We start from the raw sequence: 19,713 nt of genomic DNA, 5'->3' as shown, positions 1-19,713 counted from the left end.
GATCGAATGGTAAGCGATAAAAAGTGGCGACAAGGAAAGGAGAAACTTTCGATTATTATCATCAAGGTTCTTTCGAAGCGTCAAAATCCTCAGCACCGTTTTAAATCTTCAAAAATGACACACATTGGGTTAAAAAAATCACTGGGAATATTTGTGTCTAATGGAAAATTATGTTTCAGCATCAAACATCTGTCGAATTCGGCTTGCGGGAAAGGCACATGTTGTTGAGGAACTGAATTTAATCAATTGTGGATCGGGATGTTATTTGAGGACCCGGCCTGCAACGCCCTGAGTTTCCCGTCTGCTCCAGGACGTGAAGGAATATATTTTAATTAAATTTGGTTTGTGTTACTTCTAAAGTACGGATATGCCTGTGGCAGGAAATTATCAACAATCGCCCATATCAGTTGGATTTTGAGAGCTTCTTAAGATCGAATATTGACGCAGAAATCCTGTCGAATCCTGTCGAGCTTTCAGATATTTCCATCCTCACGTGAGTGAAACTATATAGCCACTTATGACGTGTGGTGGGCAAAATGCTGAGAAAGAGTGATGTGGCCTGCGTACAATTTCTTGACTTCACTACAATATTCGTGTCTGAATCGGAGAAAAATCACATTTAAATCAAATTTTCGAGACGAAATTGACCCTAGTCGCAAATTGTATAGAATATCTGGGAAGTACTCAATAATAATAATATTTTGGAAGTAACTGATGTAGAGCGCGGCAAAGCATTCCATCGTAATTAAGTTTTAGATGATGGATTTCTATTTACGGATTAACTCCCAGGGGCAGGATGACTTCGTGAGTAATGCAATTTTTTTCCATTCTTTTTTTTTGCATTGTAGCAATGGCCTTACTGGTGGTGGAGGCACCATTCACCCTTTCCGGGGAGGTGCCATAGTTAGTAATGCCTGAAGCCATTACAAAAAGCGAACGTACTCCATGCAAGTCACTTAAAAAATAGCGTTATTTTGGAGATACGGAGTGGGTGCCGAGCTTTCCACTGTGAAGAAATAATTCTGAACCCAATCGGAAATGCTTAAGGGAATGGTGATGAATAAATTTGAGAAATATAAAAAGCACTAAGTTTAGCATGAACAAAGAAAAAGTGTTGCTAATAAGTGCGATTACAGGTAACTTGGCCTTAGCGGTAATTGGATTACTTGCGCTCGTTTACTCACCATCATTTCTCATGACTGGGGCTTGATGCTCTGGCGACGTGCCACGGATGTCTATTTTTAGCAGTTTTGTGTTTTCCCGGAAAAAAGCCTCATTTGCGTCTACACCGGTCTGGGCTCCCTCAGCACCGGAAGATTTCACGTGAAACTTCCCTCTATGCCCATTTATAATTTTTGTCTAGATTTGTACATCCTTAGCATATGCTCACCAAGCTAGTAGCTTTCATAATTCGTTTCGGGTAAATTCAATTTACTTATCGAAAAACCTACTTTAATTTCAATTTGTAACGGCTTCATTGGATCCTTTTTAACGACCTATTAATCGTTCCCGTGGTGCATTTGTTGCAAAATGGTTTTTTTGAGTATTTAAAAGAGATTTGAATAAAATTTAGAATCATGGCGTTTCTTCTGCGCTTGATGATTTCTGTTTTTACTATAGATCTGATTTGGACGTGAAAACATCAATTGATTCCTCTCTGCTTAATTTCCCATTAAGTGATCATTTACTGTTATTTTTTATTATTCTTATTATAATTATCCTTCAGGAGAATACTCGACATTAAACTAAAAATTCATTTCTCGAGGAAGGAGATCCTGAAATAACGAGCTCTCGAGAACTCTCCAATTCATTCATTTAGCAGCGTTAAGGGCTTTCACTCCTCCATTTACGCTGCCCCAATCGTATACGGAGGGCCTAGATGGCCAGCGGAAAAATACCTTGGGAGTCTGGCCTTATAATTATTCATTGCCAACAGTTATTTGTGATGATACAATCTTTATTTTATATAGAAAGTTTAATGAATGCTCTTGGTTAACAACTATAAAATCAACTGCCTGCAAATATGGTCGTTTAACGTCAGCGCGCGGAGATAGTTGTACGACGCAGATAATAATTATAAATTGTTTCGATTTCAACGAGATTGGAGAAGCAACAGTCCATTCTGTCGCGGAGATATTAGCGGTTATAGATTTCTGAGGAGAGATGTTTGCAGGCCCCGACATGCAACGAGAGAATGCACTTTCATCCTTGATGTGGAATTTCTGTTTTCTGGCTGGAATCCGATTCTAATTTAGGGCTCTAATTGAATCAAAGTCTCCCGAGAAAATCCCCTTATGTGACAGGAGGACGCGTAATTGGCACAAACGGATTAAAAGTGGTTACATTCCTTGTAGTCATTCCTGTCGAGTATAGTTTTCGGAGCGTCCACGCTACCCCGCGTGAAACACGAGGGGTCTTTGTGAAAACATCTATTTACTTTCGGAAATGGGTTTCACATATTTTATTTGGTGCCACGACTTTTTATTTTAAAGAAAATTACTTATATAGAGCTGGAAATGAAATTATGCTTATGCCTTGCTACCTTCGCGTGAAGCAATTTAAGATATAAGCAAAAATTGTTTGCAGAATTAAAAATGAGAGAATATTTACTGCCACAATATCTACACGGTCCAAATAGATGGATTACGCTTGTTTCGTCGTTTTAGTGAAGTTCATGAGAAGATTTCTTGATGCCGCAATTTTTTTTGTTAATAAAACTTCAGCCCAGCATGTTCCGCTAAAATATTTCCTAAGAACATTTTGCGAGGAGAAATAGGCGGAATATCGAACGATTTGCTGAATGGGGTGAAATTAGTGGACATTCGATGTCTCCGCCGATCTGGTGGGATTGGGATGTGGTGAGCTTTTCGATCCTTCTCCTTGATCCCAAATTCACTAAGCTTTCAGCGAAGGATTTCCAGGTCTCTTCTGTTTAGGAAATGATCAGCACTAGGTTCGACCGGAAGATCAGCCACCTCAGAGCCCTATCCAGCGGAGGAATCCGTCGGCTGAAATCTGAAATTCGTGGGCACCGGGCTCACGACGGTCTCGAAAACGCGTGAAATTTCGCTTCCTGCCCACCGCAGAATAATTGCCTAGAACCGACTCGGGGGGCAAGGTGGCGGCCTAATGTGACTTGAGTTATGCTCGGTTGTTCCTCCGATGTAGTGGTGAGGATAGGCCTTAACTGGGCCAAATGTTTGCAATGGTGGGGAATAAAATTCGTCTCACGCATTTAGGCTTCATTTTCCGCGCCAAACGTGAAGTGGTAGAGATGAGAGAGGAGGCTCGGAGGCCTTTCAACTGAGGGAAATGTATTCCATTAACGCGGTGTGTGGAAAGAGAAATTGTATTTCGCTTTTCCGTTTTCGCCCAGTTTTATGATTTTCCGAAAATATTTTCTCCTCGTGTTTCCTTCAGTTACGTCGGAAAGCAGTTTGGATCCATCCCATTGAAGCATCAACATTTTCAAGCCATACCGCCTTGGCACTGAATTGTTTTGTACTGCCGTTGGACTCAATTTCTAGGGAACACTCTCTCGTTTCTCTGTTGCCAAAAATCAAGTCTCCCGGGCGAATAGAAGAGCGATCCGAGCGTTTACTCAATTTCCAATAGTCGAAGTCTTTCAAATGAGACGTACTCCCTAGTGCAAACGATCGGTTTTTAATTTCCGCCTGGGATTCGTGCGTTCTAACTTGATCCACTCGATTGTCATATTCCGTTTATTTTTTTCATTAATTAAGCTTGTGGTCATGGCGGATTAAAACGAGTCGGGTGCGCTCTTGTTTTTAAACTCTAAGCTGCTGATAATTAGCGAAAATTGTAGTGAAAACGCCACGTACACTAGCCTATTGTAGCTGTGGCGGTCCTTACCACTATTTATTCATTACTTTTTTGAATTTCAGCTCCAATGTGTATGAATGTGAGTGTGTACACACACACACACACTCTGTAAAGGGTCCAGCCTTGCAATATTTTGAGAAAAATAGCCTACCTACCTAGAACTATGAGTCTAAGAGACACACACACATAATAGAAGGCATACACACACAAACTTATTAGAAGTCATAAACTGAAAGAGGTGGAAGATCTTGTAAGTGTATTGGACCAAAATGGTCAGCGTAGTAGAGCTATAAGAGGATGAATTTCCTCTGGCAAAGAAGCTCCCTCCAGGAGGAAATTGATGTAGTTGAGTAAGGATATTAAGACAAGAAATAATATAGGATAACAATGACGTGGAGCATGGTTTAGGGGAAATATAGTCGTCCGAACATGATAATTGTGGAAGAGGTGAAATGGACAGGAAGGAAAGCAAAGAAAGAAGACCGATGCACATTGGGGTGGAGAGAGAGGTCCAAAGGCAGGGATCCAAGGAAGATAGGAAAGGTGGATGCCCAGCACTTTAAATGTGCATGTTGGACGGAATGAAGGGAGGAATGTTGGTCGGAAGAAGGGGGGAGGAAGTCTGAGGAAACGAAGAATGGTTTATTGTAGGGGCCGATTTAAAATTTTTTTGTCAGCAGGGGTTAGGAAATGTAGCTTTGTCCAGTCCGTATCCATCCGAAACCTATCATTTAGGGTAGACTGTCCAATATTAATAACAACAATAGCATTGTATTAAAAATAAATAAATATGTACGTACCTACACGGAGAATGCGAGAATTTCGGATTCATTAGTACCCTAAAAGTCGTTGCCAGTTGGTGTTGTGTAATTTTGCACGTCGACCCCTCCAATCTCATGCTCTACGCGCCAGCCTCGGCCAGCAGGTATTTGGCATTGCAACTGCGCGATTCTATTTTTTTCAACTCTGTGTGATGTGTTGCAAACGTGTGGAGCTGGATGATGTGTATCTGTAATTAGCCCATCCTTTAAAGGAGTGATGTTAATATCCTGAATCGACCAAAGTCGTAATTGAAATGTTATGTCACATGCTCAACTTGAGACTGATTGTTTAATCATAATTGAGGCCTGGAGCGAGAAACTCTTTCTGTCCGAAAAGTTGGAAAAGTCAAGGAATATGGGAACTAATTTTACCTTCCTGTGAACGTTTTTAGAAAAATTGGTACGACATTTAGTTTTTAATTAAAGAGAATCTGTCTCACGCTCAAACATTTGTAATACCCTTGTTATTATAACTTCCTGTGCCTTTGCGGGCTTGCTTTGGGATGAGCATAGTCATCCTCGGGAAAGTGAGGAAATAAGTTTTATTTATTTTTTAAATTCACTCCTCGTTAAGACTTCTTCATTATTCATTTCAGATATCAAAGGTCAAATTGGAGCACTGCAACAGTTACACTAACTGCTCGGCTTGTTTGGAAGCAAAGGATCCGTACTGCGGATGGTGCTCCCTGGAGAAAAGGTACGTAATTGGGTACCCTGGGGAAGGGTGAACGAAAGCACTCGCTCATTGTGAAGAGTGGATCGGCCGTCCGTAATGGGGAACACTCTTGACACTTCTTCGTGACTTAGAAAATCGTTATCTTAGTTCCTGACTTCTATTCATTATTTTCCCACTGTCTTCCATCGTGAAAATGCTCGGAATGCCCCGTCGGATGGTGTGACTCCGGGCTCTTCAGGTTTTCGACAGGAACGTTTCCCCTCGACCAAATATCCCGATGCCTTCACCGGTTCCCTAAATAAACTGGGTACGTGATCGATTGGAGGACATAATTCCGTTTGTCCCCAGAAGGAAATGTTGATAGTCGTGGGGCATTTGAGTATGGTGGTGAGCGAAGGGAGAGCGCCGAAACACGGTGATAGGCGTAGGTTAGAAGCACTTGTGAAGCATGGAAGGGGGCAGAGAAGGATGGAAAAGGTAAAACGGACGGAAAAGGAAAATAAACGAATAAGTGTCAGGCATGGCGGGGGAGGAGGGAGGGCTGTTGGAAGATGGGCCAGGTTGACTGCGATGGAGGGCTAGGCGAGCGAGGAAGGGAAGCGGTGGGGCATGTTGGACGGAATGAAAGGAGGTAGATAGGTCTGCTGGATTGAAAAAAGAAGTTTATTCAAATCGTAGATCGTAGGCTTTCGCAGCTGTTGAGAGATGCAGAGGTAGTTCTCGGGCTGGACTGCGTGAGAGACATTTTTGGCTCAACGTTTCTCTCCCGTTGCAGGGAGCGTCTTCAGGAGCGAAGTAATTTTATGCTAGCTGATCCGCCGGTATTTATACCTGGTTCTCGGTCCTTTCACTTTTTGACCGTTAACGGGCGTTGATGTTTATGTGTTGGGGAGGGGGGTTTGTGAGTTTTGACGTGAGTTTTGACGTGGTGTCACTTTTCACGAAAGTTCCGGTGCGGGAATCCCTGGCCATACTTCAAAGATTCACTAGCAAAGGACTACCACCAGACTTCCCAAAACTGATTGAATTCTGCCTGGAGAGTAACTACTTCCTATGGAACGGCGATATATACCAGCAAACAGAAGGAGCGGCTATGGGATCACCATTGTCTCCGGCCATCGCCAACATATTCATGGAAGACCTCGAGGAAAAAAGCGCTGGCATCCTGCAACCTCCCTCCCAAATGCTGGCTACGCTACGTGGACGACACCTTCGTCATCTGGCCACATGGAGAGGAGAAATTAGAAGAGTTTCACCGAGAATTGAATAACATAAACTCAGCCATAAAATTCACGAAGGAACTCGAGAAAGACGGACGCCTTCCGTTCCTTGACGTACTCGTGACGAGGAAGTTAGACGGAACTCTCGGCCACTCAGTGTACAGAAAACCTACGCACACTGATCGTTACCTCCACGCCACTTCACATCACCACCCACAGCAAAAGGCAGGTGTCATCAAGACTCTTTTCTCCAGAGCAGAAAGAGTGTCAGGCGCAGAATCACTCCCAGCAGAGAAAGAACACCTGAACAGAGCCATGAGAAACAACGCCTACGATAATGCCTTCATCAGAATAGCCGTGAGGAAAAGAGATTCAGACAACGAGATAAAGGAGAAACCAGCTGCTTTCGCCCTTCTTCCCTATGTCAAGGGCACGACCGATCGCATAGCACGCATCCTCAGAAAGAAAAATGTCGTCACCCGTTTCGGCACGGTGAAGCAGCTAAAGGACATATTCCCCTCACCCAAAGACAAACTCCCCCCTCTACTGACCGAAGGGGTATACGAAGTACCATGCAGCTGCGGCGGAAGCTACGTTGGCCAGACTGGACGTGCTATAGAAACACGTATAAAAGAACACCGACCATCAGTAAAAAACAAACAGTGGAAAACATCAGCCATTGCGGAGCACATCATGTCGGAGCCAGGACATAAAATAGACTTCGACAACACGAAAGTCCTAGCGAAGAAACAACATCTCTACTTCCCTAGGCTAATTCGTGAGTCTATTGAATTAGCGAAACGGCCACGGAATTTCAACCGAGACGACGGCTTCCACCTGCCAGATACCTGGAAACGCTTTTTGCGTGGGGGGGAAACAGTCACCAACGGTCAAAAAGAGAAAGGCAACCTACCACCCCCACCCAAACCCCCCCTCCCCAACACATAAACATCAACGCCCGTTAACGGTCAAAAAGTGAAAGGACTGAGAACCGGGTATAAATACCGGCGGATCAGCTAGCATAAAATTACTTCGCTCCTGAAGACGCTCCCTGCAACGGGAGAGAAACGTTGAGCCAAAAATGTCTCTCACGCAGTCCAGCCCGAGAACTACCTCTGCAAGTTTATTCAAATGTCGCGTATCAAGTTGTGTTATTAAGCGACGCTACGAAGTGTACCAGTGCTCAGTCTGGTTCCTCCCTGCCTCTCTAACGGTGCACTCCCAAATGATAGCCCAAATAGTCTTCTAACTTTCGCGGGTCGAACATACAGAATCAACAAGTGAATAAGGAACATTCCTCTGAAAATAGCTTCTTCGTCAAAATGACGGGAAGAAAGGAGGAATATTTTTGTATGGCTTTGAATCAGTCGCAAGGTTAGTCAACGTTGACCCGGCCAAAAACGAGCTTCGAAGCTTAAACGTCAGAATGACTCCCGCCAATGATTGTGCTCTCTTGAAAAAAACTCTCCCTTAGTGAAAATCATCTTACTGAAAAACTTTAAGATGCCATAATTCCTTATGTTTGTCATTAATGTTATCCATAACCAACCACTGACCCCGGAAACATACAACCTTCGCAATCAAATCATTGCCCTTATTACTTTTGATATAGGCTGTTTTTCTTGGTATTTACTCACGTGCTTATGATTTTGAACTTAATTTTGTAAATGAAAGTATATAGTGCTTTGAAAGTTAAAAACCATGCTATTTGTGACCTCCAATTATTTTTTTTAAGGTAATCTACCGGTTAAGGTAGGTTTTTGGATGGACACAACCACCAAACAATCATTTTATTACTCCTAACAAAAGACAAAATCCATCATCCTACTCTATATCAGGTCCCTCTTCATCTCTGACTACTTTCTTCCTCCCTTCATCCCGTCCAACATCCCTATCCTGTTCCTTCCCTTTCCTCTTTTGCCCAACATTCTCCCCTCTATCACAGTCTTCAGCATCCCACTGCCGGTCAACACCCCCTTCATCCACTTTTCCTGCCTCCATAGGATTGCTCCCAACAAACCCCTCTCTTCGCCCACCATACCAAGTACTTCCTCGTTTGTTTTCTTCTCTGTCCATTTCACCTTCTCCATTCTTCTCCACACCCACATTTCGAAGGCTCCAGTCTACGTCTATCCTCCTGCTTCAATGACCACGTTTCCGCGCCGTACATAGCTACGCTCCATATAAAAGTTTTTTCGAATCTTTTCTTAACATCCTTACTCAACGTCCCTGTCATCAACTCCCTCCTCCTTGTGAAAGCCTCTTCGCCTAGCGCAATTCTTCTCCTTACGTCCCTACTACTTTGACCGTGTTGGTCCAAAACACTACCGAGATACGTAAACTGTTCCACCTACTCTAGTTTTTGCCCTCCTATTTTAATGTTAAGCTTAGCCTTTTTCCTTCTAGAAAATCGCATAACCTTTGTTTTATTAATATTGATTCTCATCCCATACCTGTCGCACTGAATTTCCAATTCACTCAGCAATGCTTGCAACTCCTTGGCTGACTGACAAACTAAAGCTTGGTCATCCGTGAACCTAACTGATTTTACAAATTCCCCGCCCACTTTCATTCCTGCCTCCAGTCCTTCCCATGCCTCTTTAATCATTTCCTCTGCACACAGGTTGAACAGCAACGGTGATAATGGGCAACCATGCCTTACACCCCTTCCTAACACTTCCCAACCGGACTCCCCGTTGCCCACCCGCACCTGAGTAGTCTGAGAAATGTACAGGTTGCAGATTAGCCTCCTCTCCCTCCAATCTATTCCTATTTTCTTCAATATACACATTAGTTTTTCCCAATTCATTCCATCAAAAGCTTTTTCGAAATCTACGAAACAGGTAAATACCTCCTGGCTGTGCTCTTTATTCCTCTCGATTAATAATCTCATTACTGCAATGGCATCACGCGTACCTATCCCCTTCCTAAACCCAAACTGATCATCCCATAAGTAATCATTTGCCCTACTCTCTATCCTTTTGTTTATGATCCTGACAACAACTTTAGCTGCGTGAGATATCAAACCCCATAAAGCCTTTGCCTCCCACATTTTCCTAAATATTTCAATGATTCCGCGGGTATGTTATGAACCCCCACGGCCTTATTTAGTTGCATCTCCCTTATTGCCCTTTCTATCTCATTGTGTAGTATGACTGGACCTAAGCTGTCCTCCTCTACGTCATATTCTTTTTCAATGTCTAACTTTGTTGGTCTAAGTTCTTTACTATACAGTTCTTCTATATACTCCTTCCATATCTCTTGGATCTTTCCTGCGTCAGTTATTACCTTACCCGCCTTATCTCTAACTGTTAGCATAGCTCTTCCTTTATTACTTCCCGATAACGATTTAACTTTGCTGTACAGCGCACCGATTTCACCCTTCCTCTGCAGACTTTCCATATTCTCGCACTGCGTCTTCCACCATGCTTCCTTTGCTTTATTTGCTGCCCGCCTAAATTAATTGTTCAATTCTTTGTACTTCATTTTGCCTAATTCTGTATTTACATTCTTCCATTTTCGCCGCTCATCCATCTTTGTAATCATCTCATCCGTGATCCATGGTTTCCTAATCCTTTTAGCGTTAACGGTTCCAATAGAGTCTTTTGCGGTTTTAGACAACCCATTCTTGAATTTTCCCATTTTTCTTCGGTAGCTACTTAGCTCTTTACCATGATTTCCTCTACTGCCTGTTTGTATTCCTTCCTTTTCAAACCATTTAATGCTTCTACATTCCATTTTCTAACTCGCCGCCCCTGCCTAATCTTTTTGAAACGGACGCTACATTTCATAACAACTAAATTGTGGTCAGAGTCCGCATCCGCTCCCGGGAAGCTGTGCGAATTTATCCCAGTGTTCCTAAACCTTTGTCTAAACAGGATATAATCTAGCTGATACCTTTCTGAGTCACCTGGCATTTTCCATGTATACCTGCATTTTTTGTAGTGTCTAAACCAAGTGTTGGTGATGAGTAACCCCTGTCACCTGCAGAACTCAACTGCTTTCTCCCCGCGGTCATTCCTCGTGCCTAAACCATAGTCCCCCACCTCATCACAATCTCTTCCCTCGCCTACCGTCGCATTCCAATCCCCCGTCACTGTCAAATATTTCCCTGCGGGAGCACACGCGACCCTGTCCTCTAACTGATCGTATATCCTGTCCACCTCTTCTTCCTTGTGTTTGCTCGGTGGCATGTATACCTGAATAATGACCAAGTTCGTCGGTTCTGCTTTTATCTCTATTAGTAATAATCTATCCGTTACCTGCTCTATGTCGACTACGCTTCTTCCTACATTTTATTTAATGAAATGGCAACCCCTCGTTGGCTGTCGTCCCCGTCGCTGTATATTTTTCTATAGTTATCACTCCAGTAATCCCCGCTATCCTTCCAACTCACGTCGCATAGACCTAAAATATCTATTTTCCCCCTTTCCATCTCTCGCTTAACATTTTCCAATGTCCCTTTCCTCATCATTTTGCTAATATTCCACGCTCCTATTCTAACTAATTTTGTCTTCTGTCCTGCTGCTGCTGGTTTTCCCCTGCAAGGGTTTCGTGGGATGACGACCGCGCAAGCCTGGCCTCCCACGCTGCTGGGCACGACACACGGCCGATTGGGCCGAGCCCCGTAGTTGCCAGGACTCAAAATCTCTGTATTGTCCATCATATTTTTCTTGGGAATGATAATTGAGGTGGTTTCCTGTTGCCTTCCTCAATAGTGCGTTTAACGTGACACCATCACTTACTGGCCGCCCCACTGGGATCAGACGCCATTGCAGACGCCTCACTGAGGAACAGACGCTGCGTGGACTACCTTTCGTCTGGCTCCTAACCATCGACCTATCTGGCATGGGTGACCCTACCAGGAGCAATTATTATTACTCCCGCCAGCACAGCTCTAGGGGTCATCGGAACGCGCAAACCCTTCCACCACGTCAAGGTTGTAGTCCGGGTCGGGGCTTCCAATTATATAAATGAAAAAATAAGTGAAGCGTTTTTTTAAATGGAGAAAATATGCGTACGAAAGATTTTTTTTTTGAAACGTATCATATGAAAGATGGAGCCAAGAAAATTATATTTTTCTTTGTGATTTATTCGAATTTAGAGAGCTATATTTGTGGATAAGCTTGAAGGAAGTTTCTTGAGGAATAAACTTCCCCATTAATGCGTAATAAACGAATTTGACAAGAGTTAGAGTTCATAAATGGGTCAAGAATATGAATAATTTTTTATGATTGTATTTTAAGGTGTGCTTTGAGAGATGTGAGTGGTGATACCATTCATTAATCGAAATTCAAATGGAATTTCTCTTTAAATTGCGGCGAAAGTTGTGACATCCCCACAGATTTCACATTGAGCGAACGCATTGAAATTAAACTGGATGTGCTTTGATCAATATTTATATTCCAATCAATTATATTTCTACGTTACCATCATTGAGAGTGAAGCATTGTTTTTGCAAAAGCGTACAACCCTCGGTTCTCCGAATAATTACGCTTTACGTTACGCTTCTCCCATTACGCTTCTCAGAAAATACAATTAGTTCCAGCACCTCTAGAAATTTCGTGGAATATAACCTTCGCTAAATTTTGGATCGATGCGGAAACACCCACGGCCAGTACTCTGACCTTAAATCTTTTGATGCAAAACAGAGATTTGTTTGCCGTGTTCGATGCTTTGTCCTTAATTAAGTAAGCAATTATTCCATATATGTTTCTTTATGATAGTATTTCATCGCTTTCTCGTAAGCTTCTTACGTATTTTAACTACCCCGAGGGGCTAATGAAATTACTTTCATTCTCGCTTTTGACGAGTATATAAATATCCATGTTGTGAAATGAATTTATCTTTATGAAAAAATTAACATAATTTTCAATTACATCGACCATAGATTAGGATGGTTAAAGAGACTCGAAGCATTAAACGGCCCGAATCTACCGCAACCTTGAACCGCATCAATTATGCCAGTTTTCCTTTGAAGTTAACCTGAATGAGTGCAAGTTGATATGCCTTTAATTATTTTAAGAATCATTTTCCATTTCGTTCCAGCATTAATTAATTGGTGCATAAAACATTACGAAATCATGAGACGAATTCCAAAACGCCGCTGGCGGAATTCTTGGAATATATTGCGGCGTTCGAAATATTTGAATGAGAAAGTGTAATCCGGCTATGTGAATGCTGCCATTTAATTTATTTTAACGAGACCGCTGATTATTTGCTTGTCACACTTCAGGCATTCCGCTTAAGATCTCTTTAAGAGTTGATCTTATATTCTCGTCATTTGATGACATGATTGACATCTACTCTAGGAATTAAAAATATGATGAATCTGGTATGGGGGTAATATCATTGATATACATGTATTTCAAAGCTGGATGAAATGGATACAAGGCATGCGATATCGTCGAAACCATAGGGCAGTGTTGTGCTTTATGCATGAACGAAAGACAGATTGAATATGCAGCAAATTGATACCCTTACTCAAAATGATTATCTTTAAATGATATTCTTACTTGATGCCGATTATTGTGATCTGCGAGATGGTCTCTGCTAAACATTTTGTTGACTTTGGAAAAATTTCTTCAGCTTTGGCGTCATCGGACGATATTCTTTCATTATAATGGCCAAGCCAACAGTGATCGTATTCGGAACAATTTCAATTTCTCTCGCTTGAAAAAGGGAAAATCTGCCCAAGTGAAAACCTCGTCACAAACCAATTGCTGGAACGTTGCTGCAAATTATGCAGCAACAATTATACTCAGGTAATTGTAACAAAAAGGTGTTCACAGATCTGTGATCAATTGAGCTCACATCAGAATGATTGCCACATAATGAGGCATTAAATCAATTGGCTGGCCAAGATGGCTGTCGATTGGGACCCAAGAATTTGTTTGTCCAAATAAAATGTATATTACAATACAGTTTATATGGACAAACGATTCAAATTGATCAACACGATCAAATGTACAAGGTCTGTTAAAAAATTATCGTGACTTTTGTGTTTTTTCAAAAATTATTTATTTATTCATGAAAATCTATTTGGCCCCTTCAAGGTAGTCCCCATTAGATATTATACACTTATGCCAACGTTCTTTCCAAGCCTCGAAGAATTTCAAAATATCATTTCTTTTCAATCTTGTTCAGCTCCTCCTTCGTTGCAGTTTTTATCTCGTCTATCGTAGCGTCGTCCTTTCATTGGAGTCTTCAAGTTCATGAACAAGAGAAAGTCACTGGGGGCAGATCTGGGGAATACGGTGGCTGCGGCATCATTGGTGTGTGTTTTTGGCCGAAATTTCTCGCACAAGTAACGATGTGTGAGCAGGGGCGTTGTCATGGTGCATAAGTCAATATTTGTTCTTTCACCAATCCAGGCGTTTGTGTCGGATTGCTTCGCGCAAATTGCGCGTAACTTGCTGGTAATAATATCCCTTATTTACCGTTCTACTCTGTGGCAAGAACTCATGATGCACACTGCCCCCTGCAATCGAAGAAAACTGTAAGCAAAACTTTCACATTCGACCGAACTTGGCGCGCTTTTTCCGGTCTTGGCTGGTGCTGCAGCTTCCATTGGGTAGATTGAGCTTTAGTTACCACGTCATAACCATAAACCCATGATTCGTCACCAGTTATGACCCTCTGGAGCAACTTTGTGTCGTCGCGGTCATTAGCAATATCATGCATTGCTGTTTTTGGTACGAATATCGCGGCGACCCGTGTCATGCCCAAATCATTGGTAAAAATCGAATGGCACGAGCCAATCGATGTGTTTAGGTCCTCAAGAACTTCTTTCACAGTGATTCGACGATTTTCTTCACTTAATCAATGTTTTCGTCCGTTGTTGACGTGCTCGGGTGTCGGCGCGCTCTTCGTCGTTCACATCCTCTAGGCCCTCTGAGAACATTTTGTACCGCTGTTAAACGTTCAATCGGTTCAAGGTAGCTACTCCATAGTCCATAGTCAACATTCGTAATGCGTCCGCGCACTTAATTTCATTTTTCGCGCAAAATTTGATACAGATTCTTTGATCCATTTTTGGTGCAGGCAACAATCGGAGACAAGCCAAAACACGTCCAAGCAAAACAGTTGTCAAAAATTAAAGGAGCATTCAAAATGGCCGAACTTTACGGCGTAAGGGAGAGACGTAAGTATCATACATCACGCCACAAAAACATGAAATATATGTAACCCGCGGAAATTCAAAATTCGCGTGTGTGTGTATGTGTATGTGTTTGTGCATGTGTGTGTTTGTGTGTGTGTTTGTGTATGTGTGTTTGTGTGTGTGAATGCAAGGCTGCATATTCGGGGAAGAATAATGTGGTGGTTTCCCATTGCCTTCCACATCGCAGTATTGATACCGTGAACTTAACTCTCGCACGCAGCTGTGGCAGCTGATGCCGAGTGCCACCAGTGCCTAATAGTGAAACTTCTGCCTTTCACCATGGGTTCAGGGTAGCATTTCAGTAGTAGTATTTTTTCACATACCCTCGCCCCGAAATACAATTATTGTATTTTTTCTGTTAATGAGTGGTTGCCGGCGGATAAGGGACAGCTCAAGGAACCCACGGCTCAGGCACGTGTTACAAGAAACAAGAACATCCTCACCAACCAACCACGAAGAAGTCACCGATGAGAAAATTTTAATTTCCTTTTATTCTCATTTGATTCTGATTAATGTCAATTTCAATGAAATTGACAGAGTATCTAAAAACCTATGGTGGTGCATTTTGATTTTCCTCACTCTTACAAAAAAGTTTCTTATACAACAAAAGTCTTCAAACTTGATAGAATTATGTAGACGAGTAAGTACTTTTCCTCAATTTGAAGTAACCTGACGATAAATGAACTTATTGAAGTTAACAGATTCTGTTCATTTCCTGCGTTCGCACGTTTAACGAGAAAAAATGAAGGTATGTAGTGCGCCAACACCCGTGCCAGCGGGAGCAGATAATTACTTTTTACTCGGTATATTTCCACTAAGTTATCTTCCCGGATAAAGAAATCCACCAAAGGTACTTTAGTGGTTCGTATAAAGGTGCCATATTAATGAGGAAATTCCTTGGAATTGACGAGGGTATAAAAAAAACTTTCGTATGCAAATTCAAGAGGTTGATTGAGAGGGTTGGTGAAATAAAACAAACTGAAGTTGTGAGGAGTGAGATGAAAATTCTTACAGAAAGCCTTTTCTTCGGAGAAGCTCGAGTTTTCCGTTTGAAAATGTATGAAGAATATTTCATCATCAAAGAACCGCTTGTTAAACACTTTTTGTAATGCCTTTTTCCATTGGAGCGACTTCATTTATTTGCCTACGTGCTTTCTTCCTCGAAAATGAACTTTTTTTTGTCCTTATCCCTCCTCCTACGCAAAAAAATTTGGGATTCATTAGTCCACGCTTTGCGACTCGTAGTTTTTCAAAGGAACACTTTAATCGCAAATTGAGAGTTTGTTGTACCAAATGGGAGGAATCCGGAATGTACCAAAAAACCGGACTATCCGAACTCTGGCTTTGCGCATGACGCCTACTCACATCCGGACGGCAGTGATTCAGAAGGCAGTTCAGGAAAGAGAGGCTAATGGCCGCCGTGTCCGTCGCGGGAACTTGCGAGGCGTCTCGCTGGAAGTGCTCTCAAATGCACGGTGCTTCATCGTCAAGGCACCGAGGACATTACGACCCAACGGAGAAATATCCTATTTCTAAGTGAAGAAAATTGCTACAAATCCAACCCCTTAGCAAAAAAATACCAAGAACAGAAAGAAACTGCCACACAAATAATAGAAAACTTACGGAAACTTTATCGAAATCAAAACACAATTTGAGAGCCCTATTAAATATAATTCAACATGCTAAAATCCATTCCAAAAGGGACAGTCAAATATGATATGTATGTGTTGTAACCAACAGTGGTCAAAGCAATCTCTGTCTGGTAACTGTGGTACTTTAAATTTCCTCATAGCTTTGAGGTAGCCAGGAATCACTCCATTCTCGCCAATAATTTCCAGGAATAAAATGAAAAATAGCAATGTTATATACATAATAATAGCTCAAGTCCACTGGAATGATACCAAAATTGGATATTAGGGAAATTCACGAATCAATCAACATGCGGAATCATTTTTCCAAATACAATTCACGAACAAAACTGCTGAAAACAAGTTAAAATCAGCAATTTTCCTTAATATTTACTCCAATTATTTTATTCCCCAATTACTTCCTTGTGAATTATCCATTCATTCCTAATTACATTCCTTGATACCGTGTGGCGGCTAGCACTGTAATAGTTAATTAATGCTCATTGATACACAGTGCCAAGTGCCCCTAAAAACGCGAACAAAACATACGGCGAGGGAATAACTCGACGAAACGGGATAGGACTGAGGAAAGAAATGTTCGCTGATTTTGGACAAGAATTTAGCAACTACGAATATATGAATTTTCTGCTCAGTTTTGGTAAAGAAGTGGCGAGGCTCATGGGATATCCTTAATTGAAATTAGAACGCCCAAACAGGCCCCAGCTGATAGTTAGCACGATACTGAAATTTCGCGGTGATATTCCGCAATAATTATTAATTATAATTGGTGGATAAGGTGCTCTCGCCAGGATATTTGAGCCCTAAGGAGAACACTATCATACCCACATGATAACATATATGTATAATCAAATAAAGAGATGGATCATTAATTGTACCATTTAATAACAATATGCTACGTCTGCGCCTAGATCAATAACTGACTCACAGTCAGAAAAGGTCCCATAGAAGTTTCCGATTATAGTAAGATGTAATCCTGAGTAAGAGGCCGCAGATTTTAGTTTCACCGATCATATATTTGTACCGTTATATTAGGCAGTTCCAATGTCCGGCGTATAATGAATCCACTACGCCGCAGAGTCCAACAGGAGGGAGGTGTTGGATTCTTGTCGTCCTGGTGTATACCAGGCGGCGCTGGCGGTGAAGGCGGCCGTCAGTAATACGGGCTGCTCCAAGCTACGCATTGTGGCTCATGTCGGGACAAACGACGCCTCGGAACGTGGATCTGAAGAGATCCTGCGCTCCTTTAAGGAGATACACTCGGAGGTGAAACGAGTCGAGGCAGAGTTGAAGGTCCCTATTAAGTATATATAGCATTGTGCCGCGTATAGACCGCGGAAGGCTCGTTTGGAGCCGAAGTGAGGGTTTAAATCAGAGATTGCTGGGATTTTGCCGGAAAATCGGAGCGGACTTCGTTGACCTGAGGCCTGTCCTCTCATCGTGTCGGGTACCCCTTAATCGCTCCGGGGTCCATAATACTGCCGAGGCATCGCAGTTGGTAGCGCGTAGGTTACACGAACACGTTTCGAGGGTTTAGCAAAGCTGGTAGGCAGCGCGTAGGTCATAAATTGGGATAAATAAACTAAATATCAGCGCTTTTTGCCAATTGAGATCAGGTTATGCCTCTCAAATCCCCAAAAAAATTGAACAGACAAACAGTTGCGTTAAAACAACTTATAACCCACGTAAATTTAATAAAATTGGTGCCTCTAAATACATATAAGATAGCAATGCGAGTGAATGTAATTCTTTTGCCTCTGGTAACCACGAATCGTCTCAGAACAGTTTTCTTAACGTACATAAAACCGAAAAACAAAAAGTAATTGACCAAGTTATAATTATAACATTAAACTGCCGTAGCATTAGAACAAAGTATCGGATATTTAACATATTTTTGTCTGTACAAACGCAGACAGTAGTTGGAACGGAAAGTTGGCTAACGGGTGATATAGCAAACAATGAGGTTTTTCCAAACGGTTTCATAATTTACAGAAGGAAATAACCAAATAGATTGGGTGTGGCAGTATTCATTGCAGTAAAGCCACATCTTAGTAGCCAACGATATGAAAGACACGTAAATGACATAGAAAGCGTTTGGTGCAACATTAAGGACTAAAATGGCAGAAGCCGATTCGTGTGTTCATTTTATAGACCCCCAGATTCTAACACAGATGTTCTACTCATGCTCGGCGAACAAATATCCACTCTCAGCAGCAGACATAGCAATAGAATTATTATAATCGCTGGTGATACAAATCTACCATCAATTGACTGGGGCAACTACTGCGTAGGAAAACCTGCCAAAAACCGAGATTCATGCCAAGAGCTCCTTCATATATTCACAAAACACTCCTTAGAACAAATTCTTAAATCACCAATACGGGGCCAAAGCATACTAGATATCTTTGCGACTTCTATGCCCGAAATCATTACTAACATTGAAATAATAAACGGAATCAGTGACCATAAGGCTATTCTTGTAGAGTTAAAAACTAAGTTCGTCAAAATAAACAAAGAAAAGCGTAAAATATACCTATACAGCAAGGCAAATTTTAACGGACTACGAGAATATTTAAAAATAAAATTACCAGAATACAAGGCAAAAACACTGACAACCAATACAGAGAACACTTGGAATTATTTCTTAAATATTTTACGCGAAGGAATGAAGGCGTACATCCCGTCCAAACTCAAATGCGACACTAAGGAACCTAGATGGTACAACGGGGAAGTGAGATCGGCATTAAAAAGGCAAAGAAAGCTACAGTCAAATTTTAAAAAGAGTTTAAAAAGTGACGATATAGTTTATATGAATACATCCAAACAGCAACTAAAACAATGTCGTAGTAAGACGAAAAGTATTATGCGCACAGCACTACACTCTTTTAAATCTAAAATGCTAAGCGAATATCTTGAGGGAAATCCAAAGTCATTCTGGTCCTATGTTAGGGAAATACGGGGTAAACGTCCAACTGTTCATTCTTTGAAGACAGAAAATGGAGATCACATTACAGATAGCGTGAAAAAGGAAAATATTTTAAACCATTTTTCCACAGCGTCTACAATAAAAACACAAACACACCAAACGATCCTCCACACCCACCCGGGGAACACATGAGCGATCTTACACTGACCAAGCAGGGAATAGTACATCTGCTCCGTGGTATCAAAGCACACAAGGCACCTGGTCCGGAAGAAATACCTGCTAGAATATTAAAGGAATTAGCTGAAGGCATTGCCCCATTTTTACATATTGTTTTTCTAAAATTGATAGAAGAAGGCTCAGTGCCTCGCGACTGGAAGCTAGCCCATATAACTCCCCATCTATAAAGGCGGCGATTGGGAT

The 19,713-nt window shown here is 41.8% G+C and overlaps 1 protein-coding gene across 3 annotated transcripts in view; it reads left to right on the top strand.

Annotated features, from left to right (window-relative positions):
- The window catches only part of PlexB (plexin B), a 555,538-nt gene that overhangs the window by 301,844 nt on the left and 233,981 nt on the right, over positions 1-19,713 (top strand). For all 3 annotated transcript variants that reach the window (XM_071586490.1, XM_071586489.1, XM_071586491.1), the window contains exon 4: positions 5,261-5,361. In XM_071586490.1, the coding sequence (XP_071442591.1) occupies positions 5,261-5,361 (101 nt within the window). The remainder of the gene's footprint in view (positions 1-5,260; positions 5,362-19,713) is intronic.

This window comes from Hetaerina americana, unplaced genomic scaffold (assembly GCF_022747635.1).
Source record: "Hetaerina americana unplaced genomic scaffold, ioHetAmer1.1.p SCAF_23, whole genome shotgun sequence".
Classification (NCBI taxonomy): Eukaryota; Metazoa; Arthropoda; class Insecta; order Odonata; family Calopterygidae; genus Hetaerina; species Hetaerina americana.
This window is presented reverse-complemented; position numbering and strand designations above follow the sequence as displayed.